This window comes from Eublepharis macularius, chromosome 2 (genome assembly GCF_028583425.1).
Source record: "Eublepharis macularius isolate TG4126 chromosome 2, MPM_Emac_v1.0, whole genome shotgun sequence".
Classification (NCBI taxonomy): domain Eukaryota; kingdom Metazoa; phylum Chordata; class Lepidosauria; order Squamata; family Eublepharidae; genus Eublepharis; species Eublepharis macularius.
The window spans coordinates 204,441,193-204,467,611 of record NC_072791.1 but is presented as its reverse complement, the minus strand read 5'-3'; the positions used below and the strand labels follow the sequence as shown (position 1 = coordinate 204,467,611).

At 40.5% G+C, this 26,419-nt stretch overlaps 1 protein-coding gene across 2 annotated transcripts in view; it reads left to right on the top strand.

The window, feature by feature from the left end:
• Positions 1–26,419, top strand: part of SESTD1 (SEC14 and spectrin domain containing 1) — a 79,772-nt gene that overhangs the window by 15,034 nt on the left and 38,319 nt on the right. For both annotated transcript variants that reach the window (XM_054972256.1, XM_054972255.1), the window contains exons 4-7: positions 8,050–8,130; positions 18,473–18,581; positions 19,713–19,803; positions 22,652–22,765. In XM_054972256.1, coding sequence (XP_054828231.1) covers positions 8,076–8,130; positions 18,473–18,581; positions 19,713–19,803; positions 22,652–22,765 — 369 coding nt within the window. In that variant the 5' untranslated portion in view covers positions 8,050–8,075. The remainder of the gene's footprint in view (positions 1–8,049; positions 8,131–18,472; positions 18,582–19,712; positions 19,804–22,651; positions 22,766–26,419) is intronic.

Genomic DNA, 26,419 nt, shown 5'->3' with positions numbered 1-26,419 from the left:
CAGTCTGATGCCTGTCATTCCGGTCCCAGAATGCTGCTTCTACTCCCAGGGGCTGTCATTGCACTGCACTTTGGGGGCTGTCCTTCCAGTCCCAGAGCACTGAGCCTATTCCAAGGACCGTCATTCCACTCTGAAACCTGACCTTCTGATCCTGGAGCACAAACTCTACGGCTAGGAACCGTCATTGCACTCTGGGGGCTGTCATTCCACTCCCAGAGTATTCTGTCTGGTCCCAGAGACCTTTATGGAAAATCCATTCCACATTTTCTTTGCAACTTTTTTTTTTTTGTGATGCATTTCAATGGAGCCCAGGCAAGTAAACTGGCATTCCTGGCTCTCATAATCTCCAATGGGCCTTCAAGCCTCTCCTATTATTTCCAATGGGCAATCCGCCTGTCATTCCTTTTAATACATGGCGGGGGGGGGAGCAAGAAAGAAAGGAGGGAACAAGGGGGACAAATGGTCAGATGGGAGCTCGCTGCTCCTCAGCCAGCTAGAGTGTCTCTTGCTCCCGGAAGCTTTATCCAAGGCTTAAATTGATATATATAGAGAGAGAGGAGGAGGATGGGGAAAAAGGCAGAGAGAGAAATGTCCCTGCTGATGGGGCTGAACTCAAAGCTCCTCAAGCGCTGGCTGAGCAGGAAGACAGGGCTGCCCTTCTGCACTCCAGAAGAAATGCCTTGCGCCAAGAGAGGAGAATTCCTTCGTGAGTGCACGGGAGCGTGCACACTGCAGCGAACTCCAGTCGTTGGGGGGCCCGGCACGGCGCCTCCTTCAGAGTTCAGCACCTGAGGTGGGGGCTGGCTGCGCCTCAATTGAAGAGCCAGCCCTGCAATTGACCGTCAAATATTGCTTGGGTTGTTGGGACTGAGGCTCAATCTTAGCTCCATGGAGAAATGTTGGGATATAAATGAAGTAGCAACAAACTTTGAGGAAGAATGTTGTAAGCTGGAGTATTCTCCAAGAATATGCCTGTGTTGTCACTTGCTGCACAGATGTGCCACTTGCAGTGGACTTGTACCTGTGACTCAAGCCTTTATGGATCTGGTTCTGTCAGTTACATGTGGTCTGTCCAAGTCATCATGGAGCTAGCAATATCCCCTTTCTCTCTTGCATGGTCATGCCTTCAGTCTACAAAGGCCAATCTATTTCCATTGCTTCTACTTGAGAGCCTTTTTCCAGTTCGCTCTGTAAATTGTAGCAGCAAATGGTATTTCCCTGTAACTTTATACAAAATAAAATAATGTTTTAACTTTTTTGTTCTTGTTTTGAGCATTTTATTGACTAGTGTAGGAAGAGCAATTTTTTGAATAAGAAATTATCTGCCTTTAACATATTTATCCTGTCTATCCTCCAGAGAGCTCAGGGAGGCGTATATAGTTCTTTCCTCTTTATCCTCTCAACTACCCAGGGTGGAAGGTTTGGCTAGGAGAGAAAACATGGCCCAAAGTAACATAGTGAACTTCATGACCAAGTGGGGATTTGAATGTGAGTCTCTGTCCTACTCTGATATTCTTCCCACGACATCATATTGGCCCGCTGTACAAGAGAAAGCAATTACAGCACGTGGCTAGAATCCAGTGGATTATAAAACTGGTTACTCATGCCTAAGGGGACTTTCCACTTCAGTTTCTTGAAATGTGGCAAACCACATTAGAAATGGAGAAGATTTTCAAAAGTAGTTATTAATATGGTATGCTTGGAGGAAGCTGCCATTCAAAGGGGGGAAAAGGGAAAATGACACCAGGCATGCCTAAAATAGCTCTCTGTGTGTGTGTGTGTGTGTACACAGCTATTTTAGCTATTTTACACACACTTACTCTCTACTTTTATTCTCACATACGTTTTACCCCATGAAAGATTTAAGAGACTTGATATCCTACCCCCTTTCTTTCACTTCCCTAAAAAAATGTTATATCAAAATTACTGTTGCACGGCTTTTCTTCCATGAGATTTGTTGGTGATGTATCAGGATATCACATGTGCTCATTGCATGTAATTTATGTGTTATTTTTTTCCTTTTGCTCTTGTAAATCTCCGGCTGTCTTTTTTCATGATAGATGTATTTATTCAAGTGAGGGATTGCTGATGAAAGCTGTTCCAGGATAAACCTTAACTCCTGCAGATGAATAAAAGATGGCATCTTCAGAATTTGATACATGTCATGTTACTGTTAAGAAATGGAGCCGCTGATTAAGGCAGTGTTTAATTTGGGTATCTCAAGTATAAAAGGCCTTTGGAGTATAATGTTACAGAATTGCTCTTTTCTCATTTGTTTAGAGTTGAAACTCTAAACTAGAAAACAGCTTCATTTTCAAGATAGAAACAATTTAAGAAGACATTTTGCATTATTTTTAAAACTAGTCTTTAAACTCATCAGAGACATATTTAAGGAATTTCACAATTCTGTTTCTATTGACCATTCTCAATTATGGAATGGAGCCTGAGCTATTCCCCCCTTCTCCTTTCACATTTGAGGAACTGTCAGCATCTCTAACCATATTATTAATAAAAAATAGTTTTGAGTAAGGGAAGTTCCTACCATGCACATATAACAAAATACCTCTTGTTTACATGGTATCATTTTTTTCTTTTAATGTCCTTTACAGTGAATTCTTTTAATACTTTCTGCTGTCTGCACTTGATTGCAAGTTTCCATAGTTAAAAATACACTTTGAAGAAATGATTAATGCTGCAACTTCCGAAACTACTAAGATCCTGATGATATGCTAAGAAATGCTGAAACCATCAGTGGACTGTACTGGGCTGAAGTTTGGCGTGAACTGCAACTTCAGATATTCCATTCAGATGTAAAACTGAACAGCTGTTTATCACTCCCATGTATCCCCTCAACTTCCTGTTCATCAGCAAACCAGAGTTTACCCCTTTGTCCAAATGGCAAACCATGGTTTATAGTTCCTTTCCGAACCAGAATTGAGAACCATGGTACAATTGTATTGGTTCAAAATTTTGTTTAGGAGCCATAAAATGCATCGTAAGAAATCTGCTCATGGGTCCCAGCATAATACATACTTTGGCTGTAAAAACTGATTATTACACCTAGTAATAGGACTGCATACTGAATTCAGTTAGTCCACTGATGATTGTTACATTTCTTCAAGGCTTGGATCCTAATCTTTCCTATGTTTAAGCAGTGCCCTGTTTCTGTTGTAAAGGCAGTCCTCTGCTGTGCAACATGTTTCTCCATCGTTAGACATTTCTGCGCACACAAGACGCACATCTTTCAGTGAGCTGAAAATGGCCTACCATGTGGGTACTATAGCACCCTCTGATGTTTCCTAGTGCCTGCCTCTTCCCTAAAGCAAAAGAGGATCTCTTGGCTTTCCTCCACTTCATTGGACTAAAGTGATGTTACAAAAGAGCCAAGGGGGGGGGCAACATTTTTTTGTCTGCAGAGAGCATCTATTTGGCAACAGCTGCTTCTATCAGAGGAGGATGCTTGGCTTGGAACCGCCTATCATTTTATAGAAATTCCCGAAGTTTTGTGAATGGTGGCTATGGTGTTTGGTGCCGTATGTGTTTTCAGAATTCCAGAAATGCCCACAGGCTCTGCAGAGCTGGAAACTTGTGCCTTAGTGCTAGAGGAATGTAATCTGCTGTGGAGGGCTGCCCCCAAAGTGAACAAAATTGGGTACTGGTGGAAATAAGGCTTAGGATTCATGTATTAAGCATCATTAATTATCTTAAAATTCTCTATAATACCTCATTCTACTCTTTCAGCAACATTCTTCAAAGTAGTATTTTATGTTATAATTCTGTGTTCATATTTCATTTTTCCGTTTCCCTTCCTCACTTCAAATTGTGCTAAAAGCTCTTTTTTCATACATTTCCCCAGATTCCCCCCCCCCTCTCATTCTGGAGAAATAATTGTAGTTTAACCAAGCCAGTGAATAAAATACTTAATACACTGGGATGAGTATTATCCAAAGCTGGTGCTTTGTTCATCTGTATACTATAATTTTTTAGTACTTCAATTTTTCTGTGTTGTTGTTGTTGTAATACAGAGGCAATTCTCAATGATTTCTCTTTAGTGTTTAGTGCTTCAGTCACTAAATGAAAGCTCTAGCTTTAAAATTTTATTTCTAATTTTCTATTCAACTTCTATAAAATAATATAAAATAGCATAGGTAGAAATGACAGATGGGAGAAACAATTGACAAGGAACATAAAATGCAGAAATAGAGAACAAGAGATCTAAAACATTACTTTTTGAGTCAAAGCATGAAGACGTTGTTTATTTTGAAGGCTAAACACCTTTCTTCTCTGCTTCTCTGATTCAAGATTAAAATATGCAGAATTGTAGATCTTCCATCCATGGGAGGTCTTCTGATATCCCTGCTGTTAGAAAAGGTGAATTTAAGTCATGAATGCAATAGGTCAGCTTTAGAATGTAATGTGGCAGGTTAATAGTAAATGTGCATCCTTTAGATGTTCGTGCTGTGCTTATTCTGTGTATCCCTTGTCCTAATAATGATCTTTTATTATTGTGTTCTATTTTTATGGCTAATTTGTGAGTCATGTTTTGAGAGGCATGGGATACAAAAGTTTTAAATAAACATACCATATCTTCTATTGATTGAGACAGTTACTAAAATGAATGTGTGCTTAGTCCTTCTGGTCTTTTGTGGATCTAGTGAATGGAAGCAGATACCTATTTGATAATTGTACCTCCACATAAAGGCCTAATTTTAGCTAAGAAGCAACTTGATCCATCCCTGCATGTCACTGTGCAATTATGTTACTCAAATAGGTGGTTTTCTAATTGGTTGTGGTAATTAGCGTTAAGGAGACAAGCGAGAGTGGGGTAACTAGGATTTTCCACCTATGTTTACAGGGATTGTTTCCTTAAGAGAAATCTCAAATAAGCCAGGCAGGTGTTCAACTGGAAAGTTTTTAATTAAACGAGGAATAAAATGGCAAATGTACAAAACCCCACACATAGCACATATACTAGGCTGACTAAGAAAGTCAGGGAGGAAAGGAGGAGAAAGCAGTTTTGGGAGGATGATAATTACCAGTCTTGAAGACAGAGGTTCACGGAGGTGGCAGCAAAATGACCAGCATTTCACAAGAAGAGAAGAAGAAGCCCAAATGGATTTCGGGGCATCCAACACACACTCACTGGTGGCTAGGGAGACTAGTTATAGGGCGAAATGCTGTCCTGGGCAAGCTGACTTCTTCACCCCCAAAATAATAATTTAATGGGTTGTTCAGAGGTTGGACAATAAATTGGGAGAGGTTTGATGGGTCCTGTCTGAGATGGACTGTAAGTGAAAAAGTGGTTGATGACCTGTAAGTGCCAGATGGGAAAAGCTACCAGGTTTGCTGAATAGCTTGATTAGGGTAAGTGAGTGCAGGGAAGTGAGATTGGGCATTGACAAAATGTCAGGAGTTTCTTGGGTGACCTCATTGTCCTAAGCTATGTGTCTCTCTCCGGGGCATGGAGGGACATCAGTTAGTCAGCCACTCTGACTCACAGTCTGGTAATTTTCCAGGCTCCCACCTGGCTGGCATCCACTCTGGGCCAGGCAGTGCCTTGGACTTACAATACATGAAGAAAGGGTGTTTATAATGATCCATCCATAAAGTGCCCCCTTAGCAGTGAGGAGGGGTCTGACTGCTAACAATCAGGGTGTATGTATATATGACATGTGCCTGAGGTCCACATTCTAGTATAATGTAGAAAAGAGAACCCCGAAGACCACACTTCCAAGAATGTGACTCACTGTGAACACCACTCCTTTTTTCTTTAAAGCGTTTATAATTAAATAGTTTATTTTTAATTTTTCATAGTACATGTTCCACCAGATTTAGACATCCTGCACAAACTGTATTTAAATAACACCTGGACATAAAATTGTAGTTTGGGGAGATGGCAGTATTATGTGGATTTGTAGCTTAATCCCCCTGGAGCCTTGATTTGGAAAAAGTGAAAACTGGGACAAATGTTGTTTGTGGAGAAAGCAATCTTTAAAAGAAATGCCATGCAGCACAAGGGGCTGTAATAAGGAGGGGGACTTAAGTTAAATCTAGCAAAGGTAATGGGAAAAAGAAAATTCACATATGAGGAAGAGCACAGAGGGAGAGTGTGATGTGCTGCTCATTCCAGATCCTTAACCCTAGTCACAGTAGCCAATACCGGTATCAGCACTGTGGCTGTAAATTGACACAGGTTGCTTCGCTAATTCTAATTGAGGTACTGTGCTCCGCTGACAAAGTGCTGTAATGTTGCACAGAACAGCCATCACCCTTTCTTTCTTGGATTAATATGTTGGAATACCAGATTTTAGAGCGCACACTGGATGTAGGAGATCATCATTCCGGAGTTACGGATTGCAGTTTTAAAATATGAGATATGGGGATTGTTGATGGTTTCTCCTTAGACTTCAAACTAAGATGTTCCGTCTCATTTTACTGTCCATACATTGGGCCATGCCATTCGCAAGTAAGTTAAGTGCTTGGTCGCATTAAACTGGCACATATCTTGTAACCGTTAAGGGGATGGACACTGCCATCCGGCAAGGTAGCTTGCGAAAGGTCCTTTCTCAGGTTGTCATCTATCTAGCCTCATGGTAGGGACACCCAAAGCAGGGGCTCCGAAGATGACAAGAGTGAATGGGTAAGCTCATATGGGAGAACCTTCAGCATTAGCATTAAAAGTTGTTAACAGTAATGCTGAGATAAACCTATGCTATAGTTAAGACAGCAAAGAAGGCTAGTAGGGAAAGTTCAGGAAGTTCAAACCAGTTTTAGTTCTGAACTATGGTTAATGCAAACCATCATTTGGCATGATGTTTTAATTGTAGCACAGGAACGGTGAAACTCAATACTCTTACACTTTACTTTGTCCCCTCTCCATCCACCAGCTACTGTTCTGGTTCACAGATGGCAGGGGATTGTATGATCCCACAAATCTCCAGATTCTACTAGTGCAAGTGGCAGAGGGATTATTTTGACCAAAAAACCCCTTCCTTCTCAGTCATTGCACAAAAACTCCCTCCCCAAAGAGTTTGTCCCCCTCTACTGCTGTCTTCTGCCAGCGGGTGAAGACTTTTTTGTTTTGTTTGGCATACATCCAATAACTGTTACTGGCCTCCCTCCAATTCTTGGTGTTGTGTGTGAGTGTCTATTAGATTATTTTTATAGTACTTTAAATTTGTTTTAAATTTTAATTGTTTAACATGTTGTTTTAAATTTTAAAATATTTAATGTGCCTCCTTGGGCACCCTATTTGTGTAGAAAGGTGGCATACAAATGTTTTAAATAAATAAATAATGGCTCTCAATCAGGATTTGAAATCTTCTTCAGACCCTAGTTTTTGATATAAGTGTGCTTTGGGACAGTGCTAGGGTTCTCAGGTGCCCACCAGGGAATCATCCCTGCATGGAGCACAGGAGTGCTACCGTGGCTGGTGCGATGACATCACTTCCGGAAGTGACGTCATCCCACAGGTACTGGAGCGCACACGTGAAGGAGACCTTGCCACTGGCAGGAGGTTAGTTCCAGGTCTCCCCTCCCGCTGGGAGGGTATAGGGACCTGGCAACCCTGGACAGTGCACATAGGAAGAGAAAGCACAAGGGTCATTTCCTAGCACAGCACCTGACTGGGTAACTGTACTCTGGAGTGAGGGAAAAATGAGAACTCATTTGAAGTGGCTGTGCTTAATGCTGGGTAAAATAAAACAAACTACACTCTGGAGAGAGTAGAAAAAATATAGAATATTGAAATATGTGACTGAGTTGAATTATTCAGTAATTACTTTAAAGGGGCAGTAATTAAATTGGGGGGGGGAGAGAACTGGACCATAGTGAAAAGACTCAGAAATGTTAGGTTAAGGATTTTATTGGGTATTTTAGTAGGCATACTATAAGCGTTAGCACAGTTTTTTTTAATTATGAAGCATTCTGAACCACTCTCCAGGAAGCAGGAATAAATCTGTGCTGTTGCAAGCCAACTCTTGAGCTGCTTTAGTGGAGCGTAGTAATTGATTTCTCTTGGCTGACGCTCTTTAACTTCTTGTGTTTCAGATCTCTGAAAGATAACTGAAGGTAGGATGGATGCTACGGTAATACTGCCTATTCTGAAGAAAAAGTTGGCCTTCCTTTCAGGTACAGTTTGTGTGTGGTGTTCTTTGGTCTGTTCGTCTGTGTAAGAAGAACTGAGTGTTGTAGCTCTTGCCTGATATTCTTTTCTGCAGGGCTTTTTTTCTGGGAAAAGAGGTGGTGGAACTCAGTGGGTTGCCCTCGGAGAAAATGGTCACATGGCTAGTGGCCCCGCCCCCTTATCTCCAGACAGAGGGGAGTTTAGATTGCCCTCCACGCCGCTGTGCAGAAGGCAATGTAAACTCCCCAGGGGGCGGGGCCACCAGCCATGTGACCATTTCAGGGGCTTTTCAGTCTTTCCCACAGGTAATTAACCAAAATAACAGCTATCTTATGTCAAGTTAGTAAACTACTTGGGTGTCTTGCTTTTGGGGTGCTTTTGTGTTGCTACTTTTGAATTATATACAGCAGAGAGAGATGAATTAATAATTTAAGCATATTTAAAAGCTATAAATTTCCAGTACATTTGTTGAAGTGAGGGGCTGACTCACCAAAAGCTTATTCTGGAATAAATTGTGTTAGACTTTAAAGTGCCGCTAGACTCCTGTTTTATTTTGCTGCTGTAGACTAACAGGGAACTATCATATCTGTTTGGAACTATCAAATGTCTGGTCAGCACTTGATTATTTCTTTTAAAATTGATGTTGGTTCCTGAGATACTGACCAGCTGTCCAGATCATTTGCTGGCTTTGGTATGGAGAAACCATGTTAAAATTACTTGATTTGTTCCTTAGTAGTTCCTGCTGAGCATTCATAAGACAACTTGTTTTGGATTATATATGTTTAAACCTGTTACGTAATCTGATTTTTATTAGGGATTTTTGTGGTAGTTAACAGAAAAAGAAATCTCTTGAGCTTTGAGTTAGCTACAAACTATTCAACAGATACAAATTTGTCAGAAAATAATTTGAGAGAAAAGTTCAGGGCCCATTTACATTCAGTAGTCCCATACAAGTCTGTGAGAATGTGGCACTGTAGTAGCTCCCTGACTGATCTTTACAAGTTTAAAAATCAATAAGTATTCAGATTTCAACTTGCTCTTCTAAAAGCTTTCCCATGTTTATAGAAGGGAACCACCTTAACAGCATTTTTTTTCTTGGAAAATGTCAGCAAATAACTATACATTCGGTAGTATAAATTACCAGCTTTTGGAAGTGAAGGTAGCATGGAATATAGTACAGTAAGAGGGTCTATTCTGATAAGTATAAGACTGAGTGTGGGGCAGAGGACTAGCACAGTATCGGCTCCATTGCTTTGATATGAATTATCTCTGCCATTCCATTACTGGAGAGAAGGGAGGACATGATCTCGTGGCCTATTCCAAATTCAATTTTAAAAAGTAATAAGCAGATCCGTACAATTCATAACCACACTTCTAAGCAAATTGTCAAGAAACAACTTTCATTGTCATCTTTGATTTCTGTGTCCAGTTGATGGGTTTATAGTGTGAGACAGATCCCAAGCTAGAGCGTTCTTTACTGAGGGCTGGGGACAACCAAGGTCTTGGTGGGAAGCCCAGTACTGCAATAAAGTTTATTTAGGTAATTTTTTGGCTGTAACCAGGGCTTTTTTTCAGCTGGAACGTGGTGGAACGGAGTTCCAGAACCTCTTGAAAATGGTCACATGACTGGTGGCCCCGCCCCCTGATCTCCAGACAGAGGGGGGTTTAGATTGCCCTCCGCGCCCTGCCATGGAGGGCAATCTAAACTCCCCTCTGTCTGGAGATCAGGGGGCGGAGCCACCAGCCATGTGGCCATTTTCTCCAAGGGCAACCCACTGAATTTCACCACCTCTTTTCCCAGAAAAAAAGCCCTGGCTGTAACATTAAATAGTATAGATGGGATAGGGACGGTAGTGTTAAATTTTGAACACAGCCCATAGAAATCCTGCTTAGGCTGTGATCATAAAGGTAGTGTTAATTGGGAAGGGGTGAGAGAAGCATGCTACAAAAATACTGGTTACTAATAAAAGTGATAATTGAGTTCATGTGAAGTTTAGAGCAGAGTGTCTTAAACTTAGAAACTCTCAATTCGTTGAGTGGTATTAAGGAGCTAGTATTCCAATACAGTGGTTGTGGTTGTTTCTAGTATAAAACTGAATTTTCCAATGCAAATTTTAGCAAATACACACACAGAGAAAGGTCTGCATGGATAGAAAAGGGTGGTTTTCAGTTGAATAGATTTTGATTAGCATTGGTCTTTTATATGTCTGTTTGAAGCTCTGAAAGTTTTTACAGGCCCCTTCCCACTCCTAGACTTTAGAAGTTATTAGCCAATAAGGAAGTTTCTGGTGCTGAGTCCCTTTTTAATCAAGGGTGAGAATTGAGCTTTGGACCTATAGAATTGGCTCCCTTCTGAGACATTTGTAAACCATGTACAGATATGTAAATCTTTAAGAAAGGGAAGAAGGATGACCCAGGAACTACAGGCTGGTTAGTCTGATTTCTGTTGCTGGGAAGATGTTAGAGCAGATTTTAAAGGGATCGATCTGTAAGCATCTGAAGGACCACTTAGTGATCCGGGGAAGTCCCCAACAGGTCTTGTCAGACCAACCTGGTTTCCTTCTTTGATCAAGTGACAAGCTTACTGGATCGTGGGAACTCTGTCGACATGATTTACCTGGATTTCATTAAAGCTTTTGATAAGGTCCTCCATTACATTCTAATGGGTAAACTGGAAGACTGCGTACTGGACTATAGGACAGTTCAGTGGATAGAGAACTGGTTAGAGGACTGAACCCAAAGAGTGGTGGTCAATGGCGTTTCATCAGATTGGAGGGAGGTGTCCAGTGGGGTGCCACAGGGCTCAGTTTGGGGCCCGGTACTTTTCAGTATTTTTATCAGTGATCTGGATGAAGGGGTAAACGGGCTACTCATTAAATTTGCTGATGATACCAAATTGGGAGGAGTGGCAAACACCCAAGAAGATAGAGTTAAAATCCAACAAGACCTGAATACTCTGGAGAAGTTGGTGGTTGTGAACAGGATGCAATTCAACATAGGTAAGTGCACAGTATTACATCTGAGCCATAAAAATGTGAAGCACAAATACAGGATGGGGGATACACTTCTGGGCAGTAGTGTATGTGAAAGAGATCTTGGAGTAAGAGTGCTGTAAACTAAATATGAGCAGTTAGTGTGATGCGGTGGCAAAAAAGCCAAACTCAGTCTTGGGCCATTACATCGAAATTGCAGGAGGTCATAGTCCCTCTCTATACTGCCTTGGTCAGGCCGCACCTGGAGTACTGTGTGCAGTTCTGGAGGCCTCACTTCAAAAAGGATGTGGACAAAATTGAGAGGATGCAGAAGAGAGTGCTGAGAATGATTAGGGGTCTGGAGACTGAGCCCTACAAAGAAAAGGCTGAGGGCCTTGGGAAAGTTTAGTTTGGAGAAAAGGAGATTGAGGGGGGACATGATGGCTCTCTTTAAATATTTGAAAGGCTGTCATTTAGAGGAGGGAAAGGAGCTGTTCCAGTTGGCAGCAGAGGATAGGACTCGAAGCAACGGGCTTAAATTACATGCCGAAAGGTACTGCCTGGATAGTAGGAAAAACTTTTTCAAAGGTGGAATCAGCTGCCTAGGGAGGTGGTGAGCCCCGCTTCACTGGCAGTTTTCAAGAAGAGGCTGGATGAATATTTGTCAGAGATGCTTTAGGCTCATCCTGCATTGGGCAGGGGGTTGGACTAGAAGATCTGTATGGCCTCTTCCAACTCTGTGATTCTGTGAATAAAAATACTTACTTAAACTTTGTTTTAAAGCATAATGAATATACTGTATTATTTAGGGGCTATAAGATAGAAGCCTGAGGCACATGTGGCTTGCCACACACTTTTTTTAAAAGAGTCTGTCTTGCACATGATGTGTGTTAGTGATGCGGGGGCAGGGCATGATGTGCAGTGAAAATTTTTAAATCAAAATTTAGGATCCTCAGGCTGTGGAATTTTGAGAATCAGTGGCCTAGAGTGTATTGTTATCTTAGTTTGACTGTCCCCATCTCCCTGTTCTCTTTTAGACTGGAAAGCTAGGATTTATGGATTTTTCTAACATGGCTGACTCCCTAGCTTGATTAATTACCTGAGTTGGTACATCCAGTATTTTTCACACACTGAGAGGAAACTTAGCCATTTGTTTATCCATTTACAAAGATTTGGAGGTGATTTGTTTTAAAGTCCTTTGCATAATACCTCCATCATTTAACTTAAAATTACACATAAAAATAAGTGAGAGAGGTTCTGAGGAGTGGAGCAAAATAGAACAAGAAAGCTGAGGTAAAATAACTTTGAAGTTGCTTTATTTCTAACTTTCTTGGTATTGGCTGTGTCTTGTTCTTTACTTCTCTTAATTTATCCAAAGTAGAGCAGTTGTTATCTAGTAGTAACACAAATCACCACTTAAATGTAGCCTAATGAGACTTACAATTAGTTGCAAACACAAGAATTCCCATTTCATTCTTCTAATTAAGATACGATTGTTTGCTTTCAACTCCTGTGATTATAATCTCTAATTGCAAATTGGTTTGCCATTGTTACTTCTAAAGATAGTATGGTGTAGGAGGTGGGAGAAATTTAAATAGCATGGGGGGAAAGTTGAAAAATAGTAAAAGGACCTGGGAAAATAACACTATAATGTGGCCGTTGTGAGGATGTAAGAGAAGAGAGGAGAATGATGATGTAAGCCACTTTGGATCTTCATTGGGGAAAAAGTGGGGAGGAATAAATACCTAAATAAATAAATAACACCATTATGAGGTAGACCAGGCTGAGTGTGTGTGACTGGACCAAGGGTACCCCAGTAGACTTCTGCGATAGAGATTTGAACCTCAGCCTCCTGTATCCTAATACAACACTCTAGCGACTACCTCACTCTGTCTGTCTGTCTGTCTCCTTGGTATTGTGTAGTATTCATTATTTGAATTACTTACATTCAAAGTACCGAGGCTGATGAAATTTCAAATTATTTTAGACATTGGGGCTGTAATCCTGTGTAGAGTTAATCCAGTCTAATCCAGTTGATATCATTGGGTTTTGCTTCGAGTAACTCAGCAGTGGATTGCATTAGAAACCTCTGATCTAGTAACACTCTCTGTGGGAGGTTTTGTACGTGAATGTGTATGCACCTTCTCTGTGGGCTCATTTTTCTTTTGGTGACTTCCAGCCCAAGCACACTGGGTTGTGTTGCTGCACATTGGAGAGGGACTAGATTGCTTCCATATTGTATTCATACATACACATGCATATACACATGAAGCTGCCTTATACTGAATCAAACCATCAGTCTGTCAGGGTCAATATTGTCTTCTGGGACTGGCAGCGGCTCTCCCAGGTCACATCACCTATCACCTGAGATGCCAGAGGCTGAACCTGGGACTTTCTGCACGCAGAGTAGAGGCTCTTCCACTGAGCCACAGCCTCTCCCCTACTCCTTAATTTTGATATGTATAATACTGTGTTTGGATGTATATTGGTACGTGTCATATATGAATTTTGGAGAGAGACCAGTTTCAGAATTTGAAACGTGGCATCAAATATTAATTTAATCATGAATTGCTGTTTCAAGTTACATTCGAAGAAATACACGCAAGCATAGCAGTGCTTTTAGCTCAGGAGGGGCATGTTCATGCTTGCCGTGTTCCGCAGAGATGTAAATTTCATTTAATAAAGCAGCTGTTTAAACTATGAAAAATTCAGTTGTTCAGATATTAAAAAGCTCAAAAATTACATAGCCTTCATACATGTTTTTGCATTATTTACTCTGCTACTAATTTTTGTTAAGGAAAATTAACCTGTTACTGTCCTTTGGTGTCTGTCTTATGCACAGACAGTTAACAATACGGTAAGCAGCCCACTTTCTGCAGGGCACATATGATCCTTGAACGCATGAGTAACCTTTCTTTCCAAGCCTTGGGAAATATTTACCACAATGCATAAGCAAATCCTTTAACATTTAATAGCAGGATTTGAGTCCAGTGACACCTTAGAAACCAACAAAATTTTCAGGGGTGAGCTTTTAGGGAGTCAGAGCAGCTCTGACTTGAAAGTTCACACCCTGAAATTCTTGTTGGTCTCTCAGGAGCCATTGACTCAAATCCTGCTATTCTATTGCAAACCAACGTGGCTACCACCTAAAACCACTAACATTTAACACTTTACATCACTACTGTAACACGAAGAGCAGGTTTCAGAGCTGCTGTCACTGGCACATTGTATAGGCTTCATTATTAGAGCATCTAATTCAAAGAAAGGTTTTACCTTTGGAACTCACTGCTTCAAGGAATCCTGGAAGACATGCAGGGTCCCAGGGAAGGATTGGGCAGCTGAATGTTTGATGCTAAAATGCAGGCAAGGGAACAAGTTACCTTGTACCGAAGATGCAAGTGTATTCTTGCATCAGTCCTGGCCCCAGCCTGGTGGAACGCTCTGTCAATGGAAACCCGGGCCCAGTGGGACATATTATCGTTCCGCCGGGCCTGTAAGACAGAACTGTTCCGCCAGGCATTTGGTGATTGAAGGGGGCGGTGCCATGTCGGCCTCCCACCTTTGGGGTGGGGAAGGTTCTCCCCACCACTGCACCTTGTTAATTTGTTTTATTATTTGTATATTGATTTTAGTTTTTGTTTTTATCGATTTTAACTGTTCACCGCCCAGAGCCCCTGGGGATGGGCGGTATATAAATTGAATAAATAAATAAATAAAATAAAAATTCTTATATGATGCCTTGATGTTTCACGTGTAATGCTCGAGCCACATCAGCCATGGGATGCCAGCAATGCTCGGCAGGGAATGGGATGGCTACCTGAACAAGTTTTGACCACAATAATTTTCCTGCTTATAAATCTGAAGCACGCATGCTGCTTGAATACATTATTTCACTTTACACATTTAAAAAGATTAAAATCGCCTTTTTTCCCTCCCTGCTAGCCATAATTTTTTTTATTGTCAATTACTTTAAAACATTCCTAACCAATAAACAGTGATAGAAGCTAACCTCCTATATTTGAATAACACCTCTTCTTTAATAAACCTTTAAGGAAAATGGGGAGCATTAATAGAACAGCAGAGGAAAACAATTACCAGCAGGACGTTCCTTTTCTTGGCATATAATTTTTATAGCACCTTTCCCTGGAAGGCATTAAACATATGGGTGCTGGGCAATCATTTTCATTCCTGCAGTGAAACATTTCACCTGTTGTAAGCACTTAACTGGAAATAAAGCATTTAATTGATGCTTTTAAAGCCTGCTGTTCCGATGCTTTCCAGTGGTACATATATTCTTGGTATAATGGTGTTCCAGATCCAGAATTTATGGTATAAATTGTCTTTTGCTTTCCTTTGTAGAGTCATGTGTTTATCTTTTCAAATCAGTTTTGTCATCTTGCTTTACAGCAAGCTGTCTTGAAGAGGTGTCCTTTTTTGTATACATTTCTTTTTGTCTCCCTCTCTAAACAAATAAACAGAAAAAACTGTGTGAGAGTGGGGGGAAATCTGATTTTTGTCTGAGGCCAAATAAATAATATTTTCCTGTCTTTTGAACATCATGTTTGCAAATGATACAACAAGAGGAAGAAAAGTGTCTCCTCCACAGATCTGTTCAGTTGCTTCAAGTTAAAAGATCAATGTGACCCCAGTTTTTCCAGCTGTGCTGAGTCATTTCCTCTTCCCCCACCTGCTTCCTTTTTATCCATTCACTGTTGGCCAAAATCATATTCCCTGCGAGAAACAGAGATAAAGTCAAGCCTTTTGCAGTATTCTGATGCCCAGAACTATTATTTTATGCTGGGGAAAATCTAAGTAGCTGGAATTGCTTTACTGCTCATTTCTTGTTTCTTGGAAAGTGGATTGATAGTGTATAAGAGATTCTAGTTTTATTCATCTGTCATAAACTGCAGGCAAAAGGTAAACAGAAGAGGGAGCAAAGATGCAGGAATTACAGAGCGCCTTTACTGCAAGTAGACTTAGAACTCAACTGTATATATATCTGACAGATCACTTTGGGCAGTAGGTTCTATCGTGTCCAAGTTTGTGGCTAAAACCTATCTGGAAGAAACAGAAAAACAGGTTTTTGCATCTTTTATATACCACGAAGCTAATCACTTTCGTTCAGGTCTTCCTATTGACAGAGCCCATCTGTTGAACAAGCTGGAATTGTGTTCGCAGCAGTGTATCAACATTCAAAATACAGCCAGCTGTGCTATATCTGAAGTGCTGTTGTATATAGCAGGATGCAGCAGTGAGGATGAGGGGGGGGGGTTGGCGGGAACAGTGTAAATAACAGGATCTGATGGTACACACAAGAGGATGGCCAGGCCCAATTCGAGGCAGTTTAAACCTTAATAGCTTGGTCTAATGTTAAATTCAGTGAGAGTTTTCAAGGTTGAGGGCCTCTTTCTTTATTTTTATTTGACACCAGTTGCACTTAAAACTTTGAAAAATTGCAGATTTCTGTCATTAAAACTTCTGTTTTGTATTAAAAAGTTAACTTGCATCCAAATGTTTAGCCAGATTCCCATTAGGGAATTAACACATCTCATGGTCTTCACCAGGGTTTCCTGTTTCCTAATTTACATGTCCCCTGACCTGGATAGGCCAGGAGAGCCTGATTTCATCAGATCTCAGAAGCTAAGCAGGGTTGGCCTTGGTTAGTAATTGGATGGGAGACCTCCAACAAAGACCAAGGTTGCAGAGGCAGGCAATAGCAAACCACCTCTGTTAGTCTCTTGCTATGAAAACCCCAGCAGGGTCGCCATAAGTCAACTCTAACTTGAGAGCTGGATTTCATTTTCAATTTACATGTAAAACAGGTATGGTTAAAATACAAAAGCTGTTTAATCAGATGGCATAGATATGATCCAGCTATGTCAAAATCAGTTCCTTCAAAGTCCCATTTTAGTCTTTGTACTAGTTGTTACAAATTGCTTAACAAATCATTGCATTTACTCAGTAATGGAATCAGAAGTCTCACAAAAATAGAAATGGTAGAAATTGTGCCAGTTCACCACTACTTGCCCTCAGGGCTTTGAGTAAGCCTTAGGCTTCTGAAAATTATTTATCTTGTGATCTTGTAAAATCTACTTACACATAAATCTGCTTTAGCATAGATTTGTCCAGCTAAACACTGGTATCCTATGAGGGACAGAAATAGAGATTATAAAGTCATCAGATTGAATAAGCTGTACTTAAAATACATTTCAGTGGAGAGGCTGTGCCTTAGTAACCACGTCAGGGCCAAATGAGCCCAGACACTGCGCAAATGAGTGATAGGGTGAGAAGACCTCTGCTGCATCCCCTCTCAACACCTCACAAGGTGTTTTGTTGTGGGGATAATAATAGCATACTTTGTAAACTACTCTGGGTGTTAAGTCATCCTGAAGGGCGGTATATAAATCTAATGTTGTTATTATTATTCATTGCAAAGAATGGAACAAACTCATCTGTTTGTTGTAGCTTGTTTTCACAGAACCTCTTAAGTGGACACAATCACACTCGGCCCCTCTTCAGCCTAGCATTCCACAAAACAAAGATCAACTAATAATAATGAAAATACAGGCTTATATTGCATGTTGGTTAAAAGAAAGCATGAATTCAAGCATGGATAACTTAAAAACCCATAAATTCAGTAAGCCATCAGTTCAAAACTCCTAGTTCCTAACACCCATACAGCTCCGGTATTATAGTTTAACCCCTTGTATTGATTTTTTAGCTTTCCAGCTATTGGAAGGTATTTATCTCTTCTAAGAAGGTTTGGAAACTGATTTCTTTACATTATAGCTTAACTGTTGATGACAGTAATAACCACATTTGAATAAGTGGTGTTTCTCTTTACCTAAGTGTTTACAACACTTGACCCAAGTGTGGACCCAATGGGTTTAAAAATTTCCCATATTCGCATTATCAAATGGAGTAATATGACCTGAAAGTACATCTTTTTTTTTCTTTTTGAAGCAAGTGGGGCAGAATGTTCATGTTCATTAGTGCACAAAAGAATGTCCTAAACAGAATGTCTTGTGCAATAAGTTTGATGGGCAGTCTTTTGGTAATTCAGGTTATGTGCTTCTGTGCACTTGGGAAGAATTAAGTAGAATTCTTTCTGAAGTTCTAACTTTATTGTTAAGTCTGAGTTGGAGACTTGTGATAATGCTGATGTGTAGCCTGTTTACTTTAGTCCTCTCATTAGTTTTAATGATGCTAGTGCTTTGATATATCAAAAATAAATTGCAGCATTTTCCAAAAAGTATAATATTGTGAGTTGTTTGACTTTAAGCAGTTTTAGAACAGAATTGTTGAACTTGTGAATTGTGTGTGTGTGTGTGTGGCAGTGTCCAAATCTATCAGTTCTTTGTATTTGCTTTTACAGGCGGGAAGGACCGAAGAAGTGGACTCATTCTGACAATTCCATTATGCCTCGAACAAACAAATATGGATGAGTTGAGTGTCACCTTAGACTACCTGCTAAGCATTCCAAGGTGACTCCAAGGGTGCTGTTTTTTAAAGCACTATATTTTATTTCTAAACAAAATATTTTCCTTGCATTGGTGGAGATCTCATTAGATTTCCTGGAGGGGGGTTGGGGTGGGCAGGCAGGTGCTTAAACATGGTTTAAAATTGTAGTTCGTGGAAAGAATAATGAGTCTCTTAGTACTGAGGGAAAGATGCATATACATTATATGGAAGTGTGTCTTCACAACATTTCAAAGCCTGTTAATTATTTCATTTAGGAAACGTGTCAGCAAGAATGCTGATCTTTTTACATTTGTGGTTTGAAAACAAAATCAGCATTAGTGTCGAAATGAAATAAATTAATATATACAATATAAATAGCATTCTTGGAACTTAGTATACTGGCATGTGCACACGCGCACTCAGGGAAGGATGTGAAATGTAAAATTGTTGGCATATTTCAATGACAAACTGTGGTCTGTACTAAGTATAATTAGGGTTCTCCAAACCGTAATTTGTGCTCCTTGCCCACCTGCCTTCAGGATCTTTGAATGTTCTCCAAAGAATTGTAGCCCTTAATAAGTAAATCATTTTGTTATGTGATGAATGAAACATATGTGCAATAGCAAACTATTGCTATTGAGCCTGTCTGATGGGGAGGGCAGTCTAGAAAGGTGATTAAATAAATAAATAAAATAATATATGGTCATTTTTTGATGTAAAAGCAGCAGTGGGGTGGGGTGGAGATGAGACTGTGGCTGCACACCTGATAGCTGTTGGCTTGGAACCTCCCAACATTTTGTAATTAACCTCCAATGCAGCCATTTTGTAGCAGCACCCACTGTCTTGTCTCAGAATTCCAAACGTGCCCGCAGATTTAACTAGGTTGAAGACCTCTCTTCTGGGCTATCGCTTCAAGTATCTTTTGAAGTAACAGTTTCTCAGATTGTAGCTTGTGAAGTCACAGTACCACATCAACAGTTGCAAGTGACAAGTTCAGCTAAACCCGCAAAACTTAACTGGTGTGAAAATGTAATGTGTGGGGAAAACGTAGCAAGGCGAAAAGACAGCACCGTGAGGTCTTTAAAAGAAAAGTCAGTAGTGACAAAAGGTGATATCGGAACATTTCCTATAATACCTTTTTGTTTTTATTACAGCGATAAGTGTAAAGCTAGAGGATTTACTGTTATAGTGGATGGTAGAAAATCCCAATGGAATGTTGTCAAGACTGTTGTGTTAATGCTACAGGTAAGACAAAAGAATTAAGTTCTGTTGAAGATTAATTAAAAATTTGTTTCATACTCATTGTAGTGTTCACTTACTAGGAAAATTGGCCATGCTGAATTTCATACATTTTTTAATATAAAGTATATTTATGTGTGTGTTTTTAAGGGAGAGATGAAGGCATTTATATTCCTTACCCTGTTGTTTAAATTTGCCCAATGGATAGTCTGTTAGTTATTTTCTCAGATACTAGATGTACATATTGAAAGGCTGCAATAGTGCCCAGCAAAGGATGGGTTCTGTAGGGTTCTGCATACAATAAAAGGGGTGTATAGAAAATGTGAGCAGAAAAAATGCCTTACATTAGGAATTCTTTGCACCCTGAGAACTTGGATAGTACAATCCTTCCAAGATTGTGTTTCTTCAGAATACTTTGAAGAAGTTACCATACGTCAGAATTTGTCCCACATCAAATACTCCTGTAAAGCTTAGTTGCTATGACAATTTTTTAGCAATTAATATTTTTAGTGCATTTTACAACATGGATAACATAGATTGTATTACAGATTTTCTAGTAATCTTCAAGAATTGTATTTAATAATAAAAACTGTAGAAATGAGATTGATAGTGTTGCCTTTTTAGAATCAAATAGACAGGGCCGTTTTTAATCCAATTACTTATCCTTTATCTAGTGGAGAGTTTGTTATTTCATAATTTCGGAAATAGGTGGGGAAGAGGGTCCTTGAAAATTGATGTGGAGTGATAAATAGTACCAGCTTAAAAGCATGGATAAAATTTGGGGTGGGGGAAAGCAGGAGGCGTGAGGCTGAATTTAATACTGATTAGCAGAATGGCTTATTCTGTTTGAATGAATTGTCCTGTTCTTATTGCTATTTCTGAAAAGTTCAAAGTGGAAGGGGACTTTTCCTTTTGATTTTAGAAAAATCTTTAACAGATGTGGGCTTAATAAGGCTTTCATTTTGACCCCAAACTCTTTTTTTTTTGTCAAGTGTCAAAGCATATTGCTTTGTTCCTTTTTTTAGTTCCTTATGCATGCTCTTTTACAGGATGTGTGCTGTCAAGGTCACTGAATAATAAGCACTTTGTTTCTGCCTCTTGTCTATTGAATATGTTATGTGTGTGTTCACCAAGAGAGGCAGAATACAAAAGCAACTTGACAAGCAGAGGAAACAACTGTGAACCATGAGCAATTCTAAACAGTTCTCAGCTGTGAACCAAGGCTATTCTGTTGGTTAGATGGCAAGGTACAAAGTTATATGGATGGGAATATATAGAAAGTAAACAGCCAAAAAAGCCTATTTTATAATGTAATCTATCCTGTGGAACTAAGTTGCCTAGATTTTACAATTTTACTTTAATGAAATTGAGTCCTTACCTCTTTCAAAGGCCTTGGGCCCTTTATCATAATAGCTATTTCTCATCCTTGGAGAGTGAGCATGCTTTGAACTTAAGTGAATATATGCTTCATGTTTTTACAAATTCCATTTTTAAGATGGCACCCATATATTAGTAGTTACAGACAATGACACATCAAGGAAAGTAGTGTCTTTATAGCTCATTGTATTGTACACCAGTTCTGAACTCTTCTGAGAAGCAGAATAATGTACCAAATTGGTTGTTGATGATCCTGCTATTAGCGCTTCAGTATTATATTATATTATATTATATTATATTATATTATATTATATTATATTATATTATATTATATTATATTATATTATATTATATTATATTATATTATATTATATTATATTATATTATATTATATTATATTATATTATATTATATTATATTATATTATATTATATTATATTATATTATATATTAGCGCTTCAGTTATATATACCCTGATCTGTGTAATGCAGTAGAGATTTTGTGCTTTATATGATGTGTATTTTTATATAATAAAAACAGGGTTCCACAAGAATCATGAGGCACTGGGAGATCCCAGCCCTCTGCCCCATGCCCACTGGGCCAGCCACTCAGCAGCCTGCAGCACTACCACCACTCTTGCTCCCCCCCCATGCCCACTTGCTCATCTGGCTCTTGTGGGTGGGGGGCAGCTACAGCTCTTCCTCCCCTGCCTAGAGGAGAGCGAGCATTGTCAGTTCCTGCTCCTTCTCTCCCACTCAGCTGCAATACTGCTGCTTTGATGGTGGAGGGTGGTGGCAGGGGGTGGGGTGGCAAAGGAGAGGCAGCAATGTCAGTTCTGGCAATGGAGGAATAGCAGTGGCTCAAGCTCCTCCTCCCCTGCCTCCCCTTCCACCTGCCTACTTGCAGAGGAGAGGTGTTAGTAACAAGGTTGGTATCAGCAGCAGGTTCTTTAGCAGCTCCCTTTGGCTGGCTCTCTGCTCACAGAAGGTTTAAATTGTCTGCACTTGTGTTGTGGGGGGGTTAAACACCCCCCTCCATTTTGGGGGTTTCTTTACACTTTTTTCTACTAACCTGGGACGGTCCCATGGGTCTGCAGAAAAATAACCCCTCTCTGAACTTGCCCCCTTCTCTGGGTCTGTCTGTCCAAACTGTTGGCCAAGTTCAGAATTAGTAATAGAACTAATATATTTCAAAATCATGGCAGAAATGGAAGGAAAAGTTTGGATCCTGTCCGTCCTTTTTCTTACTCAACAGTATCTTTCATTGTGAACCGTATTCCTTCATCACAGAGTGTATTCCTTTGGTGCAGGGCATCTTCTCTACTCATGTAGGAACTGTGTGAACAGACAGTGCCTAGGGCCAGAGGAGTATGCTCCACAATGATGAGCAGAGCTACTAAAAAAGAAGAAAATATGGAGTCCAAATGATGATACGTCAGTGAAAGAAAGCTTTAATTTTGTACTTTTCATCTTCCTAGAATGTTGTTCCCGCTGAGGTATCATTGGTCTGTGTGGTAAAACCAGATGAATTCTGGGACAAGAAGGTTACACATTTTTGTTTTTGGAAAGAGAAAGATAGACTTGGGTTTGAGGTATGTATATCTATGTTTACCTTTGTAAGCCCTATAATTATGTTATAACTGCAAGAACTTAATCAAAATAGATAGTCCCTAACGTATTTATTATTCTTTACTTTAATCATTACACTAACATAGTTCATAACTATTACTTTACTGGTCAATATTCTGAAGTCCTTGTGTAATCTAATAATGTAATATTTATTTTCCCATCTCTAGACTTTAGATTGTTCTTCTTTTTATTAGAAAAGATGATCTGTTAGATTAGTAATTAGAGAAATGGCATTCTCTAAAAAAGACAACCAAAGAGCTACTTGCAAGCCTGCTTTAAATGTCTGTAGGAGCTGGCATGAGTTGAGCAGCCTACAGTTCAGGTCCGTGAACTCACTGGGTGGACTTAAGCAAGCCAGTCTCACTCAGCATTACTCCTACAATATAGAGGTAATTTACTGACCTCCCTTACACTGTTGTGGTTAGAACTGTTATACAGTGCTGGTGAAGAGATTTGAACACATGTTAAGGCAACACTTTTGAATGCTAAGTTTTGGTAGTGGTCAGGGCTTTTTTTCAGTGGGAACACACTGGAACGGAGTTCCGGCACCTCTTAAAAATGGTCACATGGCCGATGGCCCCGCCCCCAGATTTCCAGACAGAGGCAATCTAAATTCCCCTCCATCTGGAGATCAGGGGGCAGGGCCACCAGCCATGTGACCATTTTCGCCGAGGGCAATTTAAACTTTAAAAAACTCCCCTCTTGTTCCAGCTGACCCAAAGTGATGTCATTGTGCGGTCCTGAGTTCCACCACCTCTTTTCCCAGAAAAAAAAGCCCTGGTAGTGGTAATATAACAGTACCCTGACCTGGACAGCCCAGGCAAGCCTGATCTAGTTAGATCTCAGAAGCTAAGCAGGGTTGGCCTTGGTTAGTAATTGGATAGGAATCCTCCAGTAAAGACCAGGGTTACAGAAGCAAGCAATAGCAAACCGTATCTGTTAGTCTCTTGCCTTGAAAACCCCAGCAGAGGGGTCACCATAAGTCAGCTGTAACTTGACAGCACTTTTCATCACCACAATATAACAGTATAGTAAAAAGCTGGCTCCCAGATGAGAGCATTGGTTTGTGCTGCAGCTAGTAGCAAGTGGCTACCTCCACAAGGGATATTGAGCATTCTGTGTGCAGAAAATCTGGAGAGGGAAACAGATAGTTGGGAGGGCATCTTGAAGTACCAGTGAGAACAGGGCAAATAAAAATATGCTTATTAAATCACAGATAGCACTTTCAGAAAGATAGAGAAATAGGCTTGGATCCTACTATGTGTTGGTGGAGGGAATTTCTGCAAGTGAAGCTTCTCCCTCTTTCCTCTGCAGTCCCCTGTATGCCCTAAAAAGCCCAGGCTGAGGATGGGGAAACCCTCCTGAACAAAATGCCATGTTGCATGGACAGAGGGAATCCGCTAGTTCATCTTCAGTCTCCTGTGCAGTCCCACATGGGACTGCGCACACGTAGGTCTGCTGATTCGGAGGGTTTTTTTAGCTTAATTACCACCAGGGGGCATACTTGCCTCCCACTGCACATGCATGGCTGCTTCCCGCCAAAAACAAACTCTTGGGAGGCGGGGTGCTCCCTGCTACCCTCTTTTGCTGCCATTGGAAGAGGTTCTAGCTGATCGCGTTCTAGATAAGTATTCTTATCTTGGAACGAATTAGAGTTACAATGTCAGCAAAGTCTCTTTTCAAATGCTGCACAAAGTGCAACGCAAAAATGACAAACGGACATTCCCTTAGTGTGTTTTGCCTGGGAAAAGGGCACAGTACCCATTCCTGTAACGTTGTGTGAGCTTTACTCCAAAAGCTTGAGCAAAAAGAGCGAGTTGACTGAAGGCATCATTATGGGAAAAGTCCATGACAGTTGCAGACCCCTCACCCAAAGTGATTAAACCAGGCTGTTATGACCTTTTACTTTCTCTTGGGTAGATTTTTCTTTTAATCTTTCCCTTAACACCCTCTGGGTAGTTTGCTGCCACCAGGAATATTATATTCCAAGATATTTTATTTAAGTTTTTCCCTTTTGTACCGTGCCTAAGCGTCAGGCTGCTTCGTGGTTCTATGTGGCCCTGGGGATAGGAAGGGGATATAGCAATGACCACTACTCTGGAATATAACAAAACAAAATAAACTTTTATTTAGTCAAGAAGCGTATCGGTTTCATAAAAGTAGTTCTCAGTTCTTAAAGTTACTTCATTTAAACTCGTTCATACAGATCTCTTCTAAGACTTCACACACAGTTAGCCTCTTTCTCTAACTCAACATTTCTCTCACAGAAATGCTTAAAACTCCTCAGGCAGCACACAGCTAGCCTCTCTTTCTCTAACACCTATTCACAGAAATATTAAACCTGCCCAGGCAGCACACAGCTGGCCTCTCTTTCCCTGACTGAGTGTTCTTTCACAAACATGCTCAGTTCAGGTTCCACACAGGTTATATTTCTCTCATAAATACTTTAACATACTCAGGCAGCACACAGCTAGCCTGCTTTCTCCTGACTGCAACTGTTTCTCTCCACTCTCAGTCTAAACTGCATTCACTCCGCCCGCACTCTGTCATCAACCAATCATATCCCTTTCTTTCACCCCCACTCTTCACCTATCTCACACCAAGCATTTAAAGATACATGCGCACATTTACTTGAAATCATTACACAGGCCATTCTGGTTTTCTGAAATCCCCCACAGTTCCGAGACCATCCTTAGCATCGAGACCCAGCCCATCAGAGTTGAAAACACCTCAGAGCTGAGCCCTGTTGGTCTCACTTGAGGTGTCGAGTCCTCTGGATGCTCCTCAAACCCGACCATATGCCTCGGAGTCAAGATCCCCTGCTCAATTGGACCTGATGGCTCGAATCCGATTATCATAGTTGAAGAAATCGGTCATGACCTCAACTCCTAATGTCACCCAGTCGGATCTGAGCGGTAAGGAAACATCAGAGGGTGAGCCACTGAGATGAAGGACTTACCTAGGAAAGAGACTCCTAGAGCATCTCCTGGAGGGGACTGGATTGGACAAGATCCAGAGGAGTTAGCTGTGTTAGTCTGGAGTCGCAAAATAGTAAAGAGTCCAGTAGCACTTTTAAGACTAATATTGTAGCATAAGCTTTCGAGAACCACAATTCTCTTTGTCAGATGCATGGAGGGTATGAAGAAACTGGCCAGAGATATATAGGTGGTGAGGGAAGGGGGGAGTAGATGCAAATCAGTTGCAAAAGTCATGAAAGAGGTGGAGTGCACAATCCAGGCTGGGTGTGGCCCCTCCCCTCCATAGCTGAATCTGAATGGAATGCCTGAAAGGCAGTTACTTCTGATAATGAGATAACCATCCAGAGTCTCTATTCAACCCAAGTCTGATTGAGTCAAATTTACATATGAATTCCAATTCAGCAGCTTCTATTTGGATTCTGCTTTTGAAATGTTTCTGTTGAACTATAGTGACCTTTAAGTCCTTGATGGAGTGTCCTGGTAGATTGAAATGTTCTACTGGTTTCTGGATATTGCCATTTTTGATGTCAGATTTGTGTCCATTTATTCTTTTGCACAGAGGTTGGCTGATTTGTCCTATGCTGGACAAGAAGTGCTAATAATTGAACCTCCTCCTACTCCATCACCTCATTCAAAGTC